The sequence below is a fragment of the Oncorhynchus nerka genome, linkage group LG27 (genome assembly GCF_034236695.1).
Source record: "Oncorhynchus nerka isolate Pitt River linkage group LG27, Oner_Uvic_2.0, whole genome shotgun sequence".
Classification (NCBI taxonomy): Eukaryota; Metazoa; Chordata; class Actinopteri; order Salmoniformes; family Salmonidae; genus Oncorhynchus; species Oncorhynchus nerka.
In genome coordinates, this window is record NC_088422.1 from 61,435,257 (window position 1) to 61,460,420 (window position 25,164).

At 43.3% G+C, this 25,164-nt stretch overlaps 1 protein-coding gene across 4 annotated transcripts in view; it reads left to right on the top strand.

Annotated features, from left to right (window-relative positions):
• The window catches only part of LOC115134086 (protein MTSS 2-like), a 91,578-nt gene extending 80,319 nt beyond the window's left edge, over positions 1 to 11,259 (top strand). The window contains exons 10-15 of one of the 4 annotated variants that reach the window (XM_065011864.1): positions 2,780 to 2,999; positions 3,145 to 3,219; positions 3,649 to 3,798; positions 4,295 to 4,471; positions 4,850 to 5,015; positions 5,206 to 11,259. In XM_065011864.1, the coding sequence (XP_064867936.1) occupies positions 2,780 to 2,999; positions 3,145 to 3,219; positions 3,649 to 3,798; positions 4,295 to 4,471; positions 4,850 to 5,015; positions 5,206 to 5,981 (1,564 nt within the window). In that variant the 3' untranslated portion in view covers positions 5,982 to 11,259. The remainder of the gene's footprint in view (positions 1 to 2,779; positions 3,000 to 3,144; positions 3,220 to 3,648; positions 3,799 to 4,294; positions 4,472 to 4,849; positions 5,016 to 5,205) is intronic. The other 3 variants (XM_065011865.1, XM_065011866.1, XM_065011867.1) reach the window with 3 other exon arrangements.
• The last annotated feature ends 13,905 nt before the right edge of the window (positions 11,260 to 25,164 follow it).

Here is a 25,164-nt window from a genome sequence, read left to right on the forward strand (position 1 = left end):
TATGAACTCTACCCATCATATAAACTACCCATCATATAAACTACCCGTCTCTCATATGAACTCTACCCATCATATAAACTACCTGTCTCTCTTATATGAACTCTACCCATCATATAAACTACCTGTCTCTCATATGAACTCTACCCATCATATAAACTACCTGTCTCTCTTATATGAACTCTACCCATCATATAAACTACCCGTCTCTCTCATATGAACTTTACCCATCATATAAACTACCCATCATATAAACTACCAATCTCTCTTATATGAACTCTACCCATCATATAAACTACCCGTCTCTCTCATATGAACTCTACCCATCATATAAACTACCCGTCTCTCTCATATGAACTTTACCCATCATATAAACTACCCATCATATAAACTACCCGTCTCTCATATGAACTCTACCCATCATATAAACTACCTGTCTCTCTCATATGAACTCTACCCATCATATAAACTACCCGTCTCTCTCATATGAACTCTACCCATCATATAAACTACCCGTCTCTCTCATATGAACTCTACCCATCATATAAACTACCTGTCTCTCTCATATGAACTCTACCCATCATATAAACTACCTGTCTCTCTCATATGAACTCTACCCATCATATAAACTACCCGTCTGTCTTATATGAACTCTACCCATCATATACACTACCTGTCTCTCTCATATGAACTCTACCCATCATATACACTACCCGTCTCTCTCATATGAACTCTACCCATCATATAAACTACCCGTCTCTCTCATATGAACTCTACCCATCATATAAACTACCCGTCTCTCTCATATAAACTCTACCCATCATATAAATTACCTGTCTCTCTTACATGAATTCTACCCATCATATAAACTACCCGTCTCTCTCATATGAACTCTACCCATCATATAAACTACCTGTCTCTCTTACATGAATTCTACCCATCATATAAACTACCCGTCTCTCTCATATGAACTCTACCCATCATATAAACTACCTGTCTCTCTTACATGAATTCTACTCATCATATAAACTACCCGTCTCTCATATGAACTCTACCCATCATATAAACTACCCGTCTCTCTCATATGAACTCTACCCATCATATAAACTACCTGTCTCTCTTACATGAATTCTACCCATCATATAAACTACCCGTCTCTCTCATATGAACTCTACCCATCATATAAACTACCTGTCTCTCTTACATGAATTCTACCCATCATATAAACTACCCGTCTCTCTCATATGAACTCTACCCATCATATAAACTTACCTGTCTCTCTTACATGAATTCTACCCATCATATAAACTACCCGTCCCTCTCATATGAACTCTACCCATCATATAAACTACCCGTCTCTCTCATATGAACTCTACCCATCATATAAACTACTCGTCTCTCTCATATGAACTCTACCCATCATATAAACTACCTGTCTCTCTCATATGAACTCTACCCATCATATAAACTACCCGTCTCTCTCATATGAACTCTACCCATCATATAAACTACCTGTCTCTCTCATATGAACTCTACCCATCATATAAACTACCTGTCTCTCTCATATGAACTCTACCCATCATATAAACTACCCGTCTCTCTCATATGAACTCTACCCATCATATAAACTACCCGTCTCTCTCATATGAACTCTGCCCATCATATAAACTACCCATATTATAAACTACCCGTCTTTCTCATATGAACTCTACCCATCATATAAACTACCCGTCTCTCTCATATGAACTCTGCCCATCATATAAACTACCCATCATATAAACTACCCGTCTCTCTCATATGAACTCTACCCATCATATAAACTACCTGTCTCTCTCATATGAACTCTACCCATCATATACACTACCTGTCTCCCTCATATGAACTCTGCCCATCATATACACTACCTGTCTCTCTCATATGAACTCTACCCATCATATAAACTACCTGTCTCTCTCATATGAACTCTGCCCATCATATAAACTACCTGTCTCTCTCATATGAACTCTACCCATCATATACACTACCTGTCTCTCTCATATGAACTCTGCCCATCATATACACTACCTGTCTCTCTCATATGAACTCTACCCATCATATAAACTACCCGTCTGTCTTATATGTACTCTGCCCATCATATAAACTACCCATCATATAAACTACCCGTCTCTCTCATATGAACTCTGCCCATCATATAAACTACCCATCATATAAACTACCCGTCTCTCTCATATGAACTCTACCCATCATATAAACTACCCGTCTCTCTCATATGAACTCTACCCATCATATAAACTACCCATCATATAAACTACCCGTCTCTCTCATATGAACTCTACCCATCATATACACTACCTGTCTCTCTCATATGAACTCTACCCATCATATAAACTACCTGTCTCTCTCATATGAACTCTACCCATCATATACACTACCTGTCTCTCTCATATGAACTCTACCCATCATATACACTACCTGTCTCTCTCATATGAACTCTACCCATCATATACACTACCTGTCTCTCTCATATGAACTCTGCCCATCGCTTGCTCTGCTCCTCTGGCCCATTCTTCACTGTACCTCGCTACCCTTTTTAATTTCAATTCATCACTCTCTCCCATATCCATTACTACACGTCCTCATTCAATCTCACACCTTCTCCACCTCTTGCTTCATAAATGTGGTTTATATGATATCACCTTCCCTTAAATAATTCCCTTCACCCTGCCTGACCCTCTTCCCTGCCCCCTCACCACCCTGTAACCCTGGCCCCACCCCACTGCAGCAGTGTGAACAGCGCCCACAGTAGCGCCTCCCGCTCCTCCGGAGGCTCTCAGACTCACTCACCCAGTTCGTCCTATCGCTACCGCAGCCTGGCCCACCCGCCACCGGGGAACGCTCACCGCCTCAGCAGCGTCTCTTCCCACGACTCAGGCTTCATATCGCAGGACGCCAACGTCTACTCCAAGCCTCCCTCGCCCATGCCCTCTGACATCACCAGCCAGGTATGACTCCCGTCACAGATGTCGCTGCAGTGCTGAACCGTAGTTCCGCCTCCTCCTCGGTATTATTTCCTCTACTCTTCTGCCCGACGTCTCTTGGTTTTGCGTTCATTCCATCTCTTTTTTTGACCTCTATTTCCCACTGCAGAAGTCGTCAAGCTCTGCATCCTCAGAGGCATCCGAGACCTGCCAGTCAGTCAGTGAGTGCAGCTCTCCCACAACGGTAAGTACAACAGTGACCTCGCACTCCTGTCCTATCGTGTGCAAACATATTGGAATATATGATCCGCATAGCCATGCTCGTTTTAGTCATCTGTGTATTGCATACTGTAATGTCGTGCTGTATATGTGTATGAGAGAAGCTGGTAAAACTGACCGGCAGGATGGTCACCCTAAGTATGTGTTCTTCATCAGCCCAGGTCAACCTGTGGTCACATGCTCTGTCACCGCTGATCTCTGGTCTTTGCCCTCTTTTCTTCTGCTACTCATACCGTTTGTGTATGCGTGTGTTTTGGAGTGCACATGCACATACTTTTTGTGCATGTACAGTATGTCTCTGTGACCCAGAGGTCACATCACAAAGGCTCCTCCCATAAGCCTTTGGCGTTGATGGACGCTCTGACGATCACGGTCTTGTCTCTCCGTTCCGCAGTTTGGCTCGTCCTTCGCTACCTTCCGCCCTGCTCTCTCTCACACTGGCTCCATCAGGCCTCTCTCTGTCATACTTCCTGCGTCCCCACCCTATAACTACTCCCCTGGATCCAACACTACCTCTCCCACATCAAAGGTTCCTTGCTGGAAGGTTTGTTTTCATCTGTACACTTTTCTTTGCCGTTTTTTGGTTAGTTTTTTGTTTTTCTATTTTAATTTGTGCTTCTTGAGTTAACGCTTATTCACCAGGTTTTTCTTTTCATTTCACCATCTGCTTAACTCATTCATGACTTCGTTACTTTGCTCCATAACCTGTGTGCCTTTTCTGTTGTAGTTGGCCATCAGTCTCACCCCCCTGGTTTCAAATCTCCTGTGTGGTGATTTGCTAAACTGAGCAGGCCATGGGTGCCACCCATTTCACCTTTCGAAGTCTCACAAACTCAAAAGGCTTCAAACCAATAAACCCACTCATCAATTTGACCCAATACCAAACACTCACACACGATGAGGAATCCCCCCCCGAACTACCCCCACACTGTACCCAGATGAAAGGCGTCAAACTGCTGGATAGTGGACGGGTCTCTCTCAATGGAGAGTTCGCTCTGTTGCTTTTCACTGCTTCTTATTAATCACACCCACCTCTTCAGGATTGGTCCAAGGCAGGTTCTTATGAGCAGCCATTGGCTGCCACGCTTCAGCGGAGAAAGGAGCCCCTGGATAGGCTGAAGGAGAGCGAGGCATCCCCGGGCTCCCAGGGATATGCTGGTGCTCACCCAGACGATGTCCAGAGGTCCCGAATGACCCCCGCCACCATCGCTGCCAAGGTAACAGAGAAAATGCAGATTTACCTCGCAATGGTGTGAATACAAGACACTGCTATAACACAACTGTTGGATTTTAACCCCGGATTGGAGTTTGGTGGTTATAGTCTGTCCATTGTGATTGGTAGTGGTCCTGTGCTCCTACCATGTGATATGTGTTTGCTAAGGCTATTGACTGCGATACGGTTAGATCCTTAGTCATCATCCTTATCATGTGTTAGTCCACTAGTCCCGTGTAGCTCTGTTGGTAGAGCATTCGATTCCCACGGTGGGACCAGTACGAAAAAAAATATGAAAATGTATACACTCACTACTGTAAGTCGCATTGGATAAGAATGTCTGCTTAATGACTAAAAACAAGGTGTTGTCGCTTCCTCCCAGCACGGCGAAGAGGTGTCTCCAGCAGCCAGTGACCTGGCCATGGTCCTGACCCGTGGTCTCAGCATGGAGCAGCAGAAGAGCAACAGGGACTCCTTGCAGTACTCTAGTGGCTACAGCACCCAGACCACCACGCCCTCCTGCTCCGAGGACACTATCCCCTCTCAGGGTACCACTCTGACAAGTACACTCGTAGAGTAAACACCTATACATACAGAAGTCCACCTCACGTACATTAACCAACAGAGAATGCACTCGCTGTCCTCTCTCAAGGAAACCGTCCCCAACAGCATAATACATGCAATACTCATCCTCTGAATAACACACCACACCCCTCTATCTCTCTCCCTTTCCCCCAGGGTCGGATTATGACTGCTACTCTGTGAATGGAGATGCTGAAGGTGAGGCGTCAACTGACTTTGACAAGTCCTCCACCATCCCCCGCCACAGCAACATCGGCCAGAACTACCGACGCATGATCCAGACCAAGAGGCCGGCCAGCACCGCTGGTCTGCCAAGTGGGGCCCAGGGCGGAGTGCTTGGAGGGGGAGGGGGCATTGGGACCCCTGGGACTGCCACCATCCGCCGAACCCCATCCACCAAGCCGGGTGTGAGGCGCACCCTGTCCAACGCGGGCCCCATCCCCATCCGCCCGCCCATAGTGCCAGTGAAGACACCCACGGTGCCTGATGCTCCTGGGGGGTACCCCGGGCCTCCGGTACGTGTGGGCAGTGAGGAGTGTGTGTTCTACGTGGCGGATGACTCCTCCCCCAACGCTTTGGAGTATGTGAAGGCCTCTCCCAAGCGTCTGAGCCTGCCCAACACAGCGTGGGGGTCTGGGGGAGCGATGGAGATGAGTGTGTATGTCCAGCACGGCTCTGAGGAGGACCAGATGATAGCCGCTAACCGCCACAGCCTGGTGGAGAAGATAGGAGAGCTGGTGGCCAGTGCCCATGCCCTTGGGGAGGGACAGTTCCCCTTCCCCAACCTCCCTGATGACCCACCGCCTGGCCCGGCCCCCCAGCACGACCCCCAGGCCCCCGGGTCAGGCACCGACGTGCTGGTGTCCATCCGCAGGGGCGTGCGGCTCCGCAAGACCATCTCCAACGACAGGTCAGCGCCCAGGATTTTGTGATGGCGCACAACGGAGCGGAGGGAGCGCAGCCTGCACCCACCGAGGTGCCCCAACCACTACATACAGTACTGACTCTGTAGTAAAGAAGTAAATATGACAACAGAAGATTACAAAAAAAAAAAGTTGAATTAGAAGTAAATGATAAATAACAATAATAATGCTGATAATGAAAAAGTAAATAATGAATAATAATGACAGGCTCTGGCCACTATAACTCTATCGTGTCTGGGCGCATGTTTGTTTAATTAGCCCCACCATCACCACGGGATCCTCAGACTGTATATAGAGACGCTGTCTGGACTGGACTGACTGCTGTGAGAGAGAGGGACTGTTTATAGGGACCTGGACTTCCAGCCACCCTCTCCACCTCCTCCCACATCCCCCCACTCCTCACCCAACCTCTTACACCCCCCCCCCCCATTCTAGAGTAAAGCAGAGGGAAGCAGGTGGCAGAGAGACAGGTGAAAAGTGGGGTAAATGGGGCTCCATCGCTCCCTCTCACTTTGGCTCAGGTCACAAGGCTCTGACGACACACTGTTAGCTTTAAACCATGGCCAACAGTGTGCGCGTGTGCGCGTGTGTGCGTGTAAGAGGTGGGCAGAGTTCTGCTGCAGGTCAGCTGGTTGTATTTGAGAGTGGGGCTTCTCTCCTCTGTGTCGTTTTGTTGTTACCCTCACACTGGGCACACACTGGCTAAATCAACGTTGTTTCCACGTAATTTGAATGAAATTACATTGCACCAACGTGGAACAGACGTTGAATTGACGTCTGTGCCCAGTGGACTGTTTTTATTGCGACATTTGATTTCCTGTTACCACTGTATGAGAAACGACAAAATGAAGCCAGGCGTATATATTTTCTAAATCCAGAGACAACATGTGAATAGGAAATGGAGCAATAAATGCGTTTTATTTTCTGCTTGCGGAGTGGAGGAGAAACAGAAGCTGTTATCGTAGGTTTGGGTTCTCTTTTTTAACTTTCAGGCAATCATCAGGCATGCTCAAGTACACATGACAGTTGCTGTCTAACTTTGGCCCTGGACTTTTCTCACGTCCTTGCCTGATGTGTTAAAAAAAACAAAAAAAAAACATGGAAAACTGAAGCACTTTGAAGGTTAATTTCTAGTGTGACCACTAGGGGTCAGTGTGGTCACACTCTGTGATGAGACGAGGGTGCTGGGGGAGTGAGACAGTGGGTTGCCATGCGGTGTGCTGAATGCGTGCCACGGACCAGTGAGCGACGCAGTTCAATTGGGGAGAGAAAAGGATGATCGAAAAAGGAAGTGATTAAGAAAGGTGGGAAATGGGAACGGAAGGATACTGGATTGGGGGAATGGTTATGTACAATGGGTCCGTGCTGAAAAATGTTGAATTCCAAAAACTGATTTATAATGTAGATCAAAACATATATGTAAAGAGGGGGATGGTAAGCTGCTGTACTTGTCATCACATGTTGTGAGTCTCAAACATGAGATCCATAGCTAATTTGAACCTTGTGCAGCCTTACGCGGGAGCTGGCTTTGCTAAGGACATTCGAATGAAAGAGTGACTATAGCCAGGGAGAAACAGTGAGGATGATGTAAGGGGTTGCCAGATTGGGAGGAAGAAGGGGAGTATTTATGTTTACAGAGTTAGCTGGAAGAGAGTTGATGCAGCGGAGAGAGATGGAATGAGTATTTCACTGCCTGTTCATACAGTAAGCTCGAGTTAAGAGTCAGACGCACAGGAGGAAGTCAAGACTAGAAACTGTATGAAAATAGAGTAACCTTTTCATAAAATTATGTTGCCATATTTTTTTGCAATAACGTTATGCTGTAGTCTTGCTTTTATCAATAAAAAAATCAATAATAATAATCTCCAGAGAACAGTATATCACAGTGACATAGGTTCTGAGCAGACAGAGAGAGCATTATTCTGACCGTTGTACTGTAGGGTAGTGATGAACTTCATGGGTTAGTCCAATGCTCCCTAGCAGTGACTGTGGATGTCCTCCCCTTGACAACAATGGCCATTACAAAATGTATCTAAATGCTTTAATGATTTATTTTGCCTAAATAGAGCACTGTTTTAGAAATGCCTGTGGCTGTTGTAAAGCGAGAATCTGCTTTGAGAAGGTGAGAGAAACACCTGCTATCGCTCATCTGCCGGAGAGAACTTTTCTCATGAACTCAGAAATAGTAGTTCAGTGAGGGGCTGAAGAGGGTACGTGTGTGTGGGAGTAGGTGAGTGTTTGTGTGACACGGCAGGGTGGGGTGGGGCGGAGGAAGGGGAGGGACCAGCAGTGTGGGTGGAGGTGGCCAGCAGCCCAGGGTGGAAGTGACCTCCCCTGCCACAGTGCATTCTGGACCAGAGGATGCTCATCCAGAGAATTTCTGCAAAGCACAGGTCATAACGATGTATATGTGTATATATACATGCATATACTGTATAAGAAGGTGAACACTTAATTGTGCAAGTCAAATCGCTAGAATTTTTAAAAAGGAGTTTAACTCAACATTATTTCGCATTACTGAATTAAAAAAGGCAAATGTCAAATGTACAGTGTATGACAGCAATATGGGAGTGTGTTTATTAGCCAATTTAACAATACAACTTCTTATCTAACAAAAAGGTAAACATGTTTACTGTCTTTTTAAAATGTGCAGATGTAACTCTGGCAATTATTCTGTTCCAATTTCTTGTCATGCTCGGATTACTCTGCTTCATTCTGATTGTGTGCGATGCTCCTTACCGTTCCCGAGACCCCAACTATGTAACCGTCACTTCTATCGGAGCATTAGAGAGAGAGAGAAAGACAGGATGTGACACAGAGACAAGACAGGGTGAGTGAGACAGGGCTGTTGGCGAGTGTGTGTTAGGCTGAGACTGAGAGGACCCCTACAGGGAAAACTACAGGGATGTCAGTCTCAGTTGTGTCTCTCTGTCTGGGATGAGGTGACACTCTCCCAAGACCCCATGGTGGATGACTAGCAGTCACCTCACTCCCTCACACTCCCACAGCTGGGCTGTCTCTGGGTCCAGACTCTCTTTCCCTCTTTCCTCACTATCACTTGGTTCTCGCCATCCTCCCGCTGGGCACAGACGTCAGTCTAGTTTTGATTTACATTTGGTTGGGTTGTCATCTAACAAGAATTCAATATGAAATCCCCCCCCACCCAAAATATTGCAATGTCATTGGATTAGGGTTGAAAGTTGGGTGAAAACAAGACGGAAGGCACTTGCGTTGATGACTTCTTGCAGATTCAATTAGTTTTCCGCGTCGATTAAACGTCATCACTTAGATTGAAATGGGTTGAAATGACGTGGAAACAACGTTGATTCAACTAGATTTTGCCCAGTGGGCTACCCCCACTTATACTCAATGAATGAACTTGTTGCTTTTAAACCTCTTATCCACCCATCCACCACAACCCCAACTCCAACTAACAACTCACTCCATAGGCTGCCTCAGCATCAGCTCTTAAACCAGAGCCAAATCCAAACCCCCCAGTGGGACTTTGACTGAAGCACTTACCCACTGGGTGCTAATGCAAGGACAGGGAATAACCATGTGGTCACAATTAAAAGCTAGCTTCACATTTGAAAGAACAACACTTCCTTGAGAACAAGATGTGATGTCTCATGCTGGCTGGATTATAGCTCATGAAATCATTTTAATTAAGCCTTAACTTCACTCTAAGTGAGTGTTAATTTGCGATAAGTGCCCATTTGACTTATGTCGCTCTCAAACCGGGAGAGTTGTTGTTTTTTGTCTGTGTATCCTGTGGTGCTAGCCACGGCTGGCGTGTCCATGGCGTTAGTGCTGTCGTTGTGGGGAATGGAGCAAACGGGTTAATGGGAGTGTTTAGGCGTAATATGCTCTTCTCTTCATATTGAGAGAAGGTGACACAGTGCTGTCTAGAGATGTATTTGTCGCTTCTTTGTCTCTGCCGGAGAGCCTCGGTCGCAAATTCCACTTATTTAAATAGCCTTTTGAATACACTTACATGGATCTCTTTCACAATCTCAATAGAGGAAATGTGCTTTCATTGCCTTTTGAGTTTCACTGTGTGCGATTTAATACCTTTCCCCCCCGCTAAGCTATGTAGAAATAACAATGGAAGTCATTCATAATGTAGGATACAGGATATGTAACAGGAGTCTATGGGTCTCATTGGTCTCCCATGATGCCTTGCCTAACACCCTTAGTCCTGGATAAGAGCTTGGTTAATCAGCCTTATTACTGTTAAGAACGTTTAGAAAGAGTGCATGACTGTCAGGAAAACCTCTGGACTATAGTCATTCTGGCCAACATAGACCGTAACACTGTATGCCTTTATAGTTTTTAGGCTGGTGTTAATGTGCCACCAGTAGACACATAGCCGCACTGTGACCTTGCAAATCGCTTTGCGCCGTTATAAGGTGGCCAAACAGCCCGAAGCCCTTTTCCTTTAATTAGCTTATAATTAACTATGTTCAAGCATATGTGAGGGCAGAGACGGAGTCAGGCTGGGCAGCTATGGGGTGTAGGTCCTGTATGGAGATTATACTGTACGTGGTCTAGGAGTAGTTTGTTTACATGGTCTACAGGCGTTGCGTCGGTGTGTCTTCGTGCTCGTGAAGTCTGCCCTGGCGTAGGTTGAGGATCTCTGACACTGATGGAGAAACAGAGACTCTCGACACAAGGTGGCTTCACGCCCACTCTCCCACCCACACACAGCCTGTCCCCGTCTATTTAAAAAGGCCAATAAAGTCACCCCACAACGATGTCACCATCCGTTAACTCAACGCTGTCAGCTCCTGAGATGTAGTCAGGCAGGGAGGAGGTGACTTCCAGGTGCCATGGTAACAGACCTGAATTTCTTATCACTTGTGGATTCTCTGTGGTTTCTTCTCTCTTTTCCCCTTCCTCTTCCCAAAGCCCAATCCAATATGAAAGCTAAACCACTGCGTCTATGAACTTGACCGTCGCCACCGTTTTGAACGAAGTCCTTATTTTCATTACAGTATTGTGAAGAGATATGATGTGTGCATATGTTTTTGTACAAAAAAAAACCCTCCCTCCAACGGAGTCACGTAACGCTACAGGTGCTGTTGTCTGTCTTCTACTTTCTCTCCTTCTCTTCTTCTTTAATTTATTGTGCCCTTTTTTTCCAAGGCTGTTTTGCCTCTGTTGCTGATGACAAGTTGTTCTTTTTGTAATATTAATCCTTTTCATTTTTGTTAACTTTAGTCACTGCTAATGTAACAAAACGCACTGTGATGATTCCAGTATTAATAAAAGTTGTACTTAAACTGTGCATGGGTTTGAGAGACAAGAGTCCTTCATTTGGCGTTTTAAAATGTGTTTTAGTGGCACTGACAGCTCTCCGTGTTAAGCTAGAGGGTGAGAGTTGATACTTGTAGGTGGAGCCAAGCGTTTGTTCCGTGTTTGGTTGACAGGGGGCGCCAGAGATCTGCTAGGACCAACACTGAGGACGCTTTTAAGAACTCGGCAAGACAGATTCTGAATCCAGGAGGGGGATTGTCTGCCGGTAGCGCCAATTGATGCGTGTATCTCACCCAAAACTTCAATTAAGTTCAGCAGTAAGTCTAGCCTCCTGTGCCAACCCTGCGCTCGATGTAGCTTGACATTTCAGATTGACCAGACGGACAGAATACTGAAGTGTTGGTCTGTCTGGTTTATTTGGTCTATATATGTCACCCTAGTGTTACTGCTAGGAGATCAGGCAGAAGTCCGCCCTGGACTCCACACAACGGGTTAGTGACGTCAGTACACGGAAAACCTGTCTGTCCTCATTAAAACCACTGACGGAACAAGGACGAATTCCCTTTACTTAATGTCATCTCGCCAGCCACAATTTAAACCACACAAAGGAAACTTTAATTAAAAAGAAGTGGGGCACAATTAAGCTGAGAACGCCTGACGTTGAAATTCATGGGGACTTGGGGGCCTCCGTCTGATTGAGACTGTATGGGTAAGGCAGGGGGTTTAATTTCTGCTGTTCTCTGCTTCCCGTTTTGCTGAAGCTAATTAAATGTTTAAAGGTACAAGTTGAGCTCCACTAATAGCAAGCTGGTGGAGGAGATATATGAATGAGGTATTTTGTTTTTGTAGTTGAAGACCATGAGCGGGGTAGTAATTGCGGGGTGTAGGGTGGGATGCTTTATTGCAAGTAGGCCTAGACTACCTCCTCATCCGAACCTCATCCGAACCCATATTACTCCTCCCTCTAGTGTGTTTAAGCGAGCATCCCACCACACTCTTTAGAATGATCTGTTGGGGTGCGTCTCAATAGTCTAGCAGTATCTTCTCATCTCCTTTACCTGTTTTGCAATGACCTAAAAGACACGAGGATAGGTGAAACAAATTTGACGGAAGACTGCCAACGGGTTTGCTTTCCCTTGGGCGTGTCTTTCAGAATGGTAGTGATGGAGGACTTGAGAAGAGGAAAGGAAGCCACTTTTTTTGGACGATTGAGATGCTTCTTTCTCATGAGGGCACCATTATATCTTACAGACTCCGTCACCTCAAACTAATGTCTATTTGGGAAGGCTGTATCAGGACAATTCAGAGTTGTGAAATCAACGCTGCATTTGTGGAAATAGATTATATGCCACAAAATGTTTTAAAATGTTACAACTACTGTACATTCAAAGTTAGTTCGAGAGAACAGCCTTTAAAAAAAAAAAATATGACCAGACTCCAAACTTACGTCTAGCCTACTACGTCAAGTCCACAACTTGGGGAACTTATCAGAGCAATTCAGAGTTGTGAAATCAATGCTGCATTGTGTCATGCTTATTAATAATACACCCCACATCCTGCATCTACAACATCTAGTCACATGTTGATGTCTTTCATAAGCAAACCTGATCAAGCGAGACACTTTATTGCTCACCTATTTTGTTAATCAGAAGAACAGCAGAAGATGAACTTAAGTCATATGCTATATTGCCAACTGGGAGGGCAACGGCATTGAGAAATGCTATTTTTAACTTCAAAGGATAGTGTTCCTACTTTGGATCAATGTCTCGTAAGTACAGAGCAATAAAAACAGCTTCTTACTTGAGATAGTAGTTTAGATGTCTCGTCTTGTAGGCATACGCATACCTAACCTCTCCACACAGTTGCAACGTGAAAAATGACTCTGAGCTCCAGACAGACATTGACAATGTCATAAACCAGATAACAATATAGTATCTCTTCATAATAACACCCTGCCCTACAGGCGGCTCTGGCAATGGAATGATAAAGAGGCATAATTAAACTCCCAGTTTCTCTTAGTGGTTTGCTCTCGGTGCTCTCTAAGTTGTTGTCAGTTCTTTCAGTGCCTGCCTGTCTCTCTGATGTGGAAGGCAGTTTCATCTGTACAGTATGTATCTCACATTGTCCATTAAAGCCCCCCCCCAGCCCCTTTTGAGACACATACACACAGATACTTTTATCATCCTGATAAAATGAATAACAACTGCACCAGCGACGAGGCCACAGAATGACATGGTGGTTTGGGACTTATTATAATGATTCAGGAGGAAAGCATGTACACTGCCATTCAAAAGTTTGGGGTCACTTAGGAATTTCCTTGTTTTTGAAAGAAAAGCTTTTTTTTTGTCCATTAAAATGACATCAAATTGATCAGAAATACAGTGTAGACATTGTTAATGTTGTAAATTACTATTGTCGCTGGAAATGGCTGATCTTTAATGGAATATCTACATAGGCGTACAGAAGCCCATTATCAGCCACCACAAATGGTAGCTTCATTAAATAGTACCCGCAAAACACCAGTCTCAACGTCTACAGTGAAGAGGTGACTCTGGGATGCTGGCCTTCTAGGCAGAGTTCCTCTGTCCAGTGTCTGTGTTCTTTTGCCTATCTTAATCTTTTCTTTTTCTTGACCAGTCTGAGATATGTCTTTTTCTTTGCAACTCTGCCTGGAAGGCCAGCATCCCGGAGCCGCCTCTTCACTGTTGACGTTGAGACTGGTGTTTTGCGGGCACTATTTAATGAAGCTGCCAGATGAGGACTTGTGAGGCGCCTGTTGTGCACCGGGGCATCCCACTCCTCTTTCTATTCTGGTTAGGGCCAGTGTGCGCTGTTCTGTGAAGGGAGTACTACACAGTGTTGTACAAGATCTTCAGTTTCTTGGCAATTTCTCGTATGGAATAGCTTTCATTTCTCAGAACAAAAATGGGCTGACGAGATTCAGAAGAAAGTTCTTTGTTTCTGGTCATTTTGAGCCTGTAATCGATGATCCAGATACTCAGCTAGTCTAAAGAAGGCCAGTTTTATTGCTTCTTTAAACAGGACAACATTTTGTAGCTGTGTTAACATAATTGCAAAAGGGTTTTCTAATGTTCAATTAGCCTTTAAAATTATAAACTTGGATTAGCTAACAAAATGTGCCATTGTGATGGTTGCTGAAACAAGGACATTTCTAAGTGGACCCAAACTTTTGAACGGTTGTGTACACATTATTGAGGAAGAAGAGAGAGAGAAAGCAAGGTTGAGAGATGAAAGGAAACCTTGAGTGTGGAAATCAGAAAAGATGACAGAAGAATGTCAGCCACTTTTCTGCCTTTTTTGTTTGTCACAACACAGTTGTCATGCTAGCAGAGATTGGTGGCTGTTTGCCCTGCAAGTCTTTAAAATATTAAGAAGAAGAGAAAAAAAAGCAATATATTGGCTCACTGCGAAACTAAGCAATACGCCTTATCTTACTGAAAGTCTCGAGGAGAAGATGGGAGAGAGCAAGAAGAAATGGTGTGCACTGTGCACATCGGCTGTGCAATCACATGGAGAGTAACTGAATTGTATAGGGAGAGAATGTAGGCCAGTGTTTGAAAGGTAGAGCGGTTTAGACACGGATTAGAAGTAGAGAGAAAAGAGAGAGGCAGAGGTATAGAAAGGTTGTGTTCAGTGAGACAGCGGAGGAAGCCCCCGGGGCTAAGCTACGGCTGCCAGTCTGAAGACAGAGAAATGAGTGCGCTGACATCCCATCATCACCTTCATCTCTTTGCTTTGCTGGCTGCAGCTGTCGTGAGGCTCGGAATGGGGGAAAAAAACGGTTTTGTGTCTTTGGAAAAAAAGAGGCCTCCTCACTGGATATAGTTGTGAGAATGGACCGCTCCTCTAATACAATAATACCCTTGCTCTGTGTCTGGTGAGTGTGGAGGAGGTGGACATCTCTTTTTCAAGTCGCTCTCTGTGCGTGTGTGAATCTGACCTCTTGTCACACTATCTTATCGAGAGCAATGCCTTGGAAGGAAGTCATCGTCAGCTGGTCAGATCTCTCAGGTGTGACTTGCCACCACCTCAGGACTGAGCAGTCAAAACATCTCTCTTCTAACCTCTCCCTATTGTCCACAGGCAATGCACTCGTATTCAACCTTATCCTCTCTTTCTCGCCTTGCTACACAATTCCATCCTTTCTTGTCAACGTCTCTGTCTCTCTCTCTCTCTGTATCTCTCTTGCTCGATCTTTCTTTGCCGTCTCGCTTCCTTTCATTCCGTCTCTCTTCCACAGTGTTTGTTCTCCTTCTCCTCCCTTCATCAGTCCCAGCCTACATGGTTTCATGTGCATCTCTTGTTTTCAGATAAACAGCTTGGCCGGTCTGACTGCTAGCACAGCGGCACACAGCAGCCTGCCTCTAATTAATTGCAGCTAATGAGTAGCAGTATTTGCATATCAATACTCCCTCCCTGTCCTGTCCACACCACGCCGTGTGTCCCTGGTCACTATGCAGCTAGTGCAGCTCACCTCTCAGTGAGGAAGAGAAACCTCAGTGATGTGACACCCAAGCGCCTTTAATTAGGTTATGCAACTAATGAGGTGAAATTCCTCTTGAACTCTTCTATTCCATTCCTGTGCTCATTTTCTTTGTTTGGTTGGCTCAGCATTGGTTTTGACTACACTGGTTGGCTCAGCATTGGTTTTGACTACACATGGGCTTTTAATATTCCTTGAAACATTGATTTCACATAGTGTACGCTACATTGGCAATGTGATGCCGTCTCCCTCGTGGAGAACCCACTGTCAGTAGCACCGAGCCAAGGCTGCAAGGGAGCAGCTGATCAGCCGGCCGTGATCTCTGTCTATGAGTGCTTTTCTGCTCTATACCCTAGCCTTGGGGTTAATGGTCGAGTGTAGCCAGAGCTGCTGTTACAGTGCGATTATGAGATGAGCAGATCTGAGGCCTCAGCCTCTTTAAAGCTGACGAGCAGTGGGAGGCCTCTTATTGGATGAGAAAAGTCTCAGTGAATGCTGAGAGACTGAGGCCAACGGGCTCTCATTGCCCTCTTGAGGAATGTAGGGTGTTTCTGGAGTGACATTGCTTTTTTCCACTGATATCTATCAAAACAGGAGAAAGGACTGCCAAGCCACTCTACAGAGGCTGACCTCTTGTCTGGCAGAGGTATAGGACCTGTCATTCATTTAGTTCTGTTTTTCTGGGAGAAAATCATGAAAAACAGACTTAATTAGCCTCTTATTAATTGCGACTTATCCTAGACTTGTTTTCTGTGAGTGTCCTTAAGAAGTGTTTATTTGGGCCCGGTTTACTTTTCAAGGAGGTAACGTGGCTAATTGGAATTCTATTGAAGTTGTGTACACTGCAATTATGTGTCGTTTTTTCAGTCTCAGAAGTGTGAAAGTTGCCATCTCCAATTACAGACTTGAGATAAAATGAGATGCAATAATAACAGTAAAACGACCATTGAAACCGAAGTGGGAAGACATTTAGAATGGTTGCACACATTTTAGTCCAGCAGCAACCAGCTGCGGAGCTTGAGCTGGAGAAATCCCCGCTCAAAAAAGGCTTTGTATACTGTGCGCCGGTGACAGTTGGATAAATAAGATACGTGATGACTAACGAAAATACACATAGGCCAATTTAACCTACAGCCCAATAAGTATGACAGTCAAATGTTTTTTCATCTTTCATTTTATCTGGTATTTCCATCAATGATTAAAAAGCGTTATTTTGCAACGGTATTTTTATTCTCCCAGTCATTTTGGCCGCCAACAGTTCTGATGAGAACTATTATAGGGTAATGTGAATTGTCATAGCTACATTCTTCTCTACCACAGATTCCCACCAGGTTTCAGACTTCAGGATGGGGAAATGCTTACAACAAAGAAACAGATGAAGGCAGAGTTGTCGATTTCCATTGTTACTTATAATGTTAAAAAGGAAGCAAAAGGACAATCTGTTCTTCTAATTTAACTATCTAGGTGACTACTCACCAACACTAGAATAGTTATTTTTATGTTATAGCGTAGGCCTATATATTTGTTGAATCCAATTAATCCAATTCTAAATCTAACAATAAAAATCCTTGTAATTTTGTAAAAATATTAGGTATTTTTACATGTTGCAAATTAAGTTGACTTTTAAGCCGGGTGTACCCTACACGGCTTTCAAAATCCTAACCTTGCTGAGCCTCTCACATTAAACGGTCGTCTTTCCTGTAGTTTTCTGGTCTTGCCAACGTAGCGGTGCGCACACGAAACGATGTTTCACACACGGGGTCACACACTACAAGATTCTTCACTTGTTGGTGAGGATTGTTGATACCACGCTGTCTCGCGAATAACATGGATATGATGATGTCTTTAGGTTGTTAACATAGCTAGAACGAGCTCAAAGCAGCCTCATAAATGCTTTCAGTCAGACATTCACGCTTGCCATGCAGAGTTAAAATGTCGAGCCAAGATGTTGAATTGAATAACATTCAATAACATTCAAAGCTTGCAAACTTCAGAGCTGTAACGATTTGATGCTTTGGTTAAAAGCGAGTACAAATGTATACTGTCGTGGAAATTCTAATGGAAAGGAAGAGAACAACATTAAAAACGACTACTTTTTATCATTGGATTTACAAATCTCGAGCTGGTTAAAAATCCACTCAACAGTGAAGAGTTAAGAGCCCAACAAACAAGAGTTGGGTTTCAGCCTTTATAGGAAAATACAACGTCTGTCTGCGTGGCAGTTTAGCAGGTATGTGAGATCATGGTGGGAACATAGCTGGTGGTATCACCAGTTTTGTTCCTTCCTTTCTGTTGATAGAATTGTCGCTGCTGCTCAAGCTAGCCTCTGTTCTCTTCATATCTCCACACAGCTGTGCCCTTGAAAGCTATGAAAAGAACAGGACGGGCCAAACACTGTGGTCAGTCTCAGAGGCTCTTTGTCTTTGGCAGCGTGACCAGGTTACTCAGAAACCAGATGAAAAACACTGGCTTCTTCTTACATGAGTAAAACAGACAGTGGAAATGTACAGGTTATAAGGCTCATGTGCATAACAAAGTTTGTAATTTTGCCACTATAATACTAGTAGTAGTCATCGCTCCTGCTGGAGAGCACACATTCTGGGTGATGCGAAACAACGTCATCATCTCACTGGCTTCTTCTCTGGCGAGGTCTCATTGGCTATTGCTGATCACCGTACTCAAAAAGTATCGTTGCACATCTCACACTACAAGAGCATTGCAGATTTTGTGCCGATAAAATCAAACGTTTGAAAATATCGGGGCGGGAGAAGCTCATCTTTTGTTTGTAGGTATTTTCACTTGGAAACGAGTAGCAAGTACTTATATAGAAATTGATCATAGGTTGCTTCACAGTTCCACTTGACTTTAGATAGCTAAATCCTGTGTTACAACTAGCGACTACCTTGTACTTATGCAGACATTACAGATATGCACTCTGTTACATTAGTGTGTTGATATTCTCCCTCGGGGGGCATTTTCTGTAGCTGACTATTAGATTGTCAGGATGGGTAGCATACTTTGTAGGTACACAATAATTACAAGTAACTACCCCTCAAGATATGCTTAACTTCTTCGAGATAGGGGGCGCTCTTTTACTTTTTGGATAAAAAACGTTCCCGTTTTAAACAAGATATTTTGTCACGAAAAGATACTCGACTATGCATGTAATTGACAGCTTTGGAAAGAAAAAACTCTGACGTTTCCAAAACTGCAAAGATCTTATCAGTGAGTGCCCCAGAACTAATGCTACAGGCGAAACCAAGATGAAATTTCATACAGGAAATGCCCCAGATTCTGAAGGCGCTGTGTTCCAATGTCTCCTTATATGGCTGTGAATGCGCCAGGAATGAGCCTGCCCTTTCTGTCGTTTCTCCAAGGTGTCTGCAGCATTGTGACGTATTTGTAGGCATATCATTGGAAGATTGACATTTAGCAGGTGTCCGCCCGGTGTCCTGTGTCGAAATTATTGCGTAATCTCTAGGTCCATGCGCGTTCCATTTCTTCAGAAGACAAAGGCAACTGCCACGAAGGATTTATCATCGATAGATATGTGAAAAACACCTTGAGGGTTGATTCTAAACATCGTTTGCCATGTTTCTGTCGATATTATGGAGTTAATTTGGAAAACAAGTTCGCGTTTTTATGACTTAATCAATAGCTATCAATACTGTTACACAAATGCTTGTTTTGCTATGGTTGAGAAGCATATTTTTGAAAATCTGAGATGACAGTGTTGTTAACAAAAGGCTAAGCTTGAGAGCTAGCATATTGATTTCATTTCATTTGCGATTTTCATGAATAGTTAACGTTGTGTTATGCTAATGAGCTTGCGGATAGATTTACACATTCCTGGATACAGGTTTTTTTCTTAGCTAAACGTGACGCAGAAAATGGAGCGATTTGTCCTAAACAAATAATCTTTCAGGAAAAACTGAACATTTGCTATCTAAGAGTCTCCTCATTGAAAACATCTGAAGTTCTTCAAAGGTAAATTATTTTATTTGAATGCTTTTCTGGTTTTTGTGAAAATGTTGCCTGCTGAATGCTAACGCTAAATGCTACGCTAAATGCTACGCTAGCTATCAATACTGTTACACAAATGCTTGTCTTGCTATGGTTGAGAAGCATATTTTGAAAATCTGAGATGACAGTGTTGTTAACAAAAGGCTACGCTTGAGAGCTAGCGTATTGATTTCATTTCATTTGCGATTTTCATGAATAGTTAACGTTGCGTTATGGTAATGAGTTTGAGGCTGTAGTCACGATCCCGGATCCGGGATGGCTCGATGCAAGAAGTTACATTTTAACTAGCTAAATCCTGTGTAACACCTAGTAATTACAATATGCGTATGCACTCTGGTGTACTAGTGTGTTTATATTGTCTCACTTGGATGGTACTTCTAGAACAGGTATTCCCCCAGGGATATGTGCAATGTCGTCGGGGGTATGCCAAATAAAAATGTGATTCACATGTATTTTTTTGGTGTTAATAAAAAAAAATCACATTTTCAAACAGTCCATTTATATTTTCGAAAGGGGTTGTACATTTGGGTGAGTTTTTTTCCCTCGCTTGAGTAGCCTCGTTTCTGTCACGTGTGCTCCTTCTCCGGCCTCTAGGTCACCAGGCTGCTCGTTATGGCGCACACCTGTCACCATCGTTACGCGCATCAGCGCATTATGACACTCACCTGGACTCCATCACCTCCTTGATTACCTGCCCTATACATGTCACTCGCTTTGGTTCCTTTCCCAGGACGCATTGTTTCTGTGTTATGTCTGTGCGTTGTTTGGGTTTTCTTGTTTTGTATTGTGTTACGTTTATTTATTAAAACACTCACTCCCTGAACTTGCTTCGCGACTCTCAGTGCACATCGTTACAGTTTCACTGCCAAAAATAAAATTAAACCATCTAGTGTTAAGCGAAATAACAACACAATGTCAAATAAAGGAAGCTTAGTCAAATAATTAACATCCAATCACATTAACTGTCTCGCGGGAATTCCACTAACGGTCCGTACGTAGCCAAATGTAGCTGCTGCTCATTCCGTTTGCTAGAAAATGGATAAATGCTACTACCAGCAGTACTGAACCTGTCAACGACACAAGTTGTTCTGCTTCCACGAGCACATCCAATGCTAGCGTCTACATTTGTTGTTAGCCCAGCTAGCATGGACACTGACAATTCCTGTAACATTTCTGTTACGTTTATGGGGGGTCAATTAAGGAAGACATCCTCTTCTGCAAACCACTGGAAACAGGACTAGAGGAGACTATATTTTTGAAGTACTGGACAGATTTGTGAAATCAAATGGAATTTGGTGGTCAAGATGTGATGGTATCTGTACTGATGGTGCAAAAGCCATGACAGGTAGACATAGTGGAGTGGCAATGCACGTGCAATCAGTTGCTCTCGACGCCACTTGGGTACACTGCAGCATCCACCAAGAGGCTCTTGCTGCCAAAGGAATGCCTGACAGCTTGAAAGACATTTTGGACTCCCGAACTCTCATGTTTTTTCTGCACTATGCAATATGGGCAGAGACCATGTAACGCTTTTACAACATACAGAAAGAATTGCTCTGATTATCAAGGGGCGAAGTATTGACACGTTTTTTAAAATTGAGAGACGAGCTGAAAGTTTTCTTTACTGACCATAATTTTCCCTTGTCTGACCACTTGCATGATGATGAGTTTCTCACACGACTGGCCTATCTGGGTGCTGTTTTTTCTCACCTGAATGATCTGAATCTAGGATTACAGGGACTCTACGCAACTATATTCAGTGTGCGGGAGAAAATTGAGGCTATGATTAAGAAGTTGGACCTCTTCTCTGTCTGCACAACACACAGGTCTTTCCATCATGGTATGATTTGTTTGTGTGCAAATGAAGCTTACAGACAATGTCAAATGTGATATAGCAAAGCACCTGAGTGAGTTTGGTGAGCAATTCCGCAGGTACTTTTCCCGAAACAGATGACACAAACAACTGGTTTCGTTATCCCTTTCATGCCCTGCCTCCAGTCCACTTACCGATATCTGAAGAGAGCCCCATCGAAATTGCAACCAGCGGTTCTGTAAAAATTGAATTTAATCAGAAGCCATTTCCAGATTTCTGGATTGTGCGGCACTCAAGAGTATCCTGCCTTGGCAAGTCACTCTGTTAAGACACTGATGCCCTTTGCAAACACGTACCTATGTGAGAGTGGATTCCCGGCCCTCACTAGCATGAAAACTAAATACAGGCAAAGACTGTGTGTGGAAAATGATATAAGACTGAGACTCTCTTCAATACAACCCAACATTGCAGAGTTATGTGCATACTTTCAAGCACACCCTACTCATTAACTTCTTATGGCTGGGGGGCAGTATTGAGTAGCTTGGATGAATAAGTTGCCCAAAATAAACGGCCTGCTCCTCAGTCTCAGTTGCTAATATATGCATATTATTATTGGTATTGGATAGAAAACACTCTAAAGTTTCCAAAACTGTCAAAATATTGTCCGTGAGTATAACAGAACTGATATTGCAGGCGAAACCATGAGGAAAATCAAACCAGGAAGTGGCTTCTATTTTGAAAACTCCATGTTCCATAGCCTGCCTTTGCTCCATTTAAAGGGATATCAACCAGATTCCTTTTCCTATCGCTTCCTCAAGGTGTCAGGCTTTTATTTTGAAAAATGAGCAAGAAAGATAACATCGCGTCATTGTATGGCCGGGTGCCAGCAGCATTTTGTATGCATAACAGAGTTTGGGCTGCCATTGCCTTTCCCTTTCCTACTGAAAAAGACAGTTGCGGTTGATATATTATCGATTTATATATTTTAAAAACAACCTGAGGATTCATTATAAAAAACGTTTGACATGTTTCTGTGGACATTACGGATACTATTTGGAATTTGTCTGTGTTGTCGTGACGGTTCTTTCCTGTGGATTTCTGAACATAACGCGCCAAACAAACGGAGGTATTTTGGATATAAAAATAATCTTTATGGAACAAAAGGAACATTTATTGTGTAACTGGGAGTCTCGTGAGTGAAAACATCTGAAGATCATCAAAGGTAAACGATAATTTGATTGCTTTTCTGATTTTCATGACCTATTTACTTGATGCTAGGTGTACATAATGTTTTGTCGAGCGATCGATAAACTTACACAAACGTTTGGATTGCTTTCGCTGTAAAGCATATTTTCAAAATCTGACACGACAGGTGGATTAACAAAAGGCTAAGCTGTGTTTTTCTATATTGCACTTGTGATTTCATGAATATAAATATTTTTAGTAATATTATTTGAATGTGGCGCTATGCAATTCAGCGGTTGTTGATGACAATTATCCCGTTAACGGGATGGCAGCCATAAGAAGTTTTTAACCTATGGTGAGTTATTCACAATTTTCAATTAACAAATAAGGTTTTATATGTAAGATGGTTAAATAAATAGCAAAATCATTGATTATTATTATATTATTATTTGTGCCCTGGTCCTATAAGAGCTCTTTGTCACTTCCCACGAGCCGGGTTGTGACAAAAACTCTTAAAAGACTTACAATGATGGCAAAAAAACAACATATGAGAGTGCACTGACCCTGGTGCTAGAGGGGGTACCCAGCTGGAGGTTGAATGTTTGAAGGGGTACGGGACTATAAAAAAGTTTGGGAACCACTGGTCTACAAGCTTTCAAATTAGGGCCAGGTTGTCAGGATGGGTGTGTACTAATGTACACTTTAATTACAAGTATGTAAGAGACACATCATTTGAAGAGAGAGACACATCATTTGACCTCGCTAAATCCTATGTAACACCTTGTAATTGCATTATACTTATGCAGATTTGACATGTAACTCTGCAACCACCCACCTGAGCATGACACCCGTACGGAAGAACCCAGTCAGTGAGGTTGACCCACATATTTTTTTGTAAACTCAACCCAGATGGTACCTTTTTTGGGGGGCAGGTGCTAGCAACAACATTGTGTGTAAATGTTGAAGTGTGCATTCACAGGTAGGTAATCTTGGGACACCCAGTGGATCTGTCCACAAGAGCTTACAACCTTGTGATAGTTATTACTGAATCGGACGCAGCTGAGAAGAAACGAAACACTAAATTGGAGAATTCAGTGGAAACTTGCCCATTTGTAACAAACATGGTTGTTGTTAGACATCTGTAATTACATTTACATTTACATTTAAGTCATTTAGCAGACGCTCTTATCCAGAGCGACTTACAATTACATATTGCAATTACCACCTGTTGTGGTAATTGCAACATTGTTATTACAATGTAACTGAATTATTACGATTAACTACCATGCTTGTTACAGTGTAATTACACATGTAATTGCACTGTAATAAGGACTCCTTACCGTTAAGCGTTACCGAAACGCCTTCAAGGTATCATTTCCTGAACCTAAAGTTAATGGAGGATATGTCTCTGAATTTAAACTGCAGCGCAAGTCTCTGAATGCTTAACTTTAAGGGCACCCAAACAACTCTATAATCAACCATTTGATGGAAATCTCAGTAGAATATCCCATATCTGTGATAGTTGTGATAGCAACTGTTATGCTTTGAACAACTCATTTTAAATCATAGCTGCTCTTTTTTTCTAAATCTTTTTTTCATTTTCCATGCTTTGCCTCATCGCCTGTTATTTTTCTGTTTTGGGAAAAGCTTTGAAAAGATATCATCCCATCCGATCCGTCACTCTGATAGGGAGCAGACTGCTAGGATAATTGTTACCACGGTAATGAGAAGCCATGCTCAGACAAGATAGGGAACTTTATTAACAGTTGCCATGAAAATGTGCTATTTATTAGCCTCAAATGGCCACAAATAATGTGTTGAAATAGTGAAATGATATTGAGAAGCTGATAGAGAATGAGTCATGTTTTCACTGACAGTTTGCTCTGTTTTATTCATGGTATTTCATTGTTTCATGAGGAGTGACAGCTTGTGATTAATTACAATTAATTGGGAGAAAGTTCAACTTGGTAAGACCTCATTAAGTTTAGTTGAAGTGTGTACAATGGAGCCAGAGATGCAATCAGCATCATCCCCCTTTACAGTCTCATCATTCTTATACTCTTTCCCCAGCCGGAAACTTCGTATAATAATCGTGCTCCTATTTTCTTTCCTCCCCTTTATCCTTTTTCTCCTCCTTGTTTTCTCTCTGCTCTCACCTGCTTGCCTTATTTCGCTCCACCCACCCCATCCCTCTCTTTTCCTCTTCCCTTTTCCTCTCCGCCTACTCTCTTTGGTGCAAAGCCCTCCATGCCACTTTAGAGCAGCCTCCGTTGATCTTTTTAATCTTCTTATCCAATTTGCATATTCTCGCTGTAATTTTATTCAACACATTTCTCCCAGGTTGCATTTAAATAATACAAATCCATTTCTATATTTGTCAACTGTGAGATTATATTATATTTATGAATATA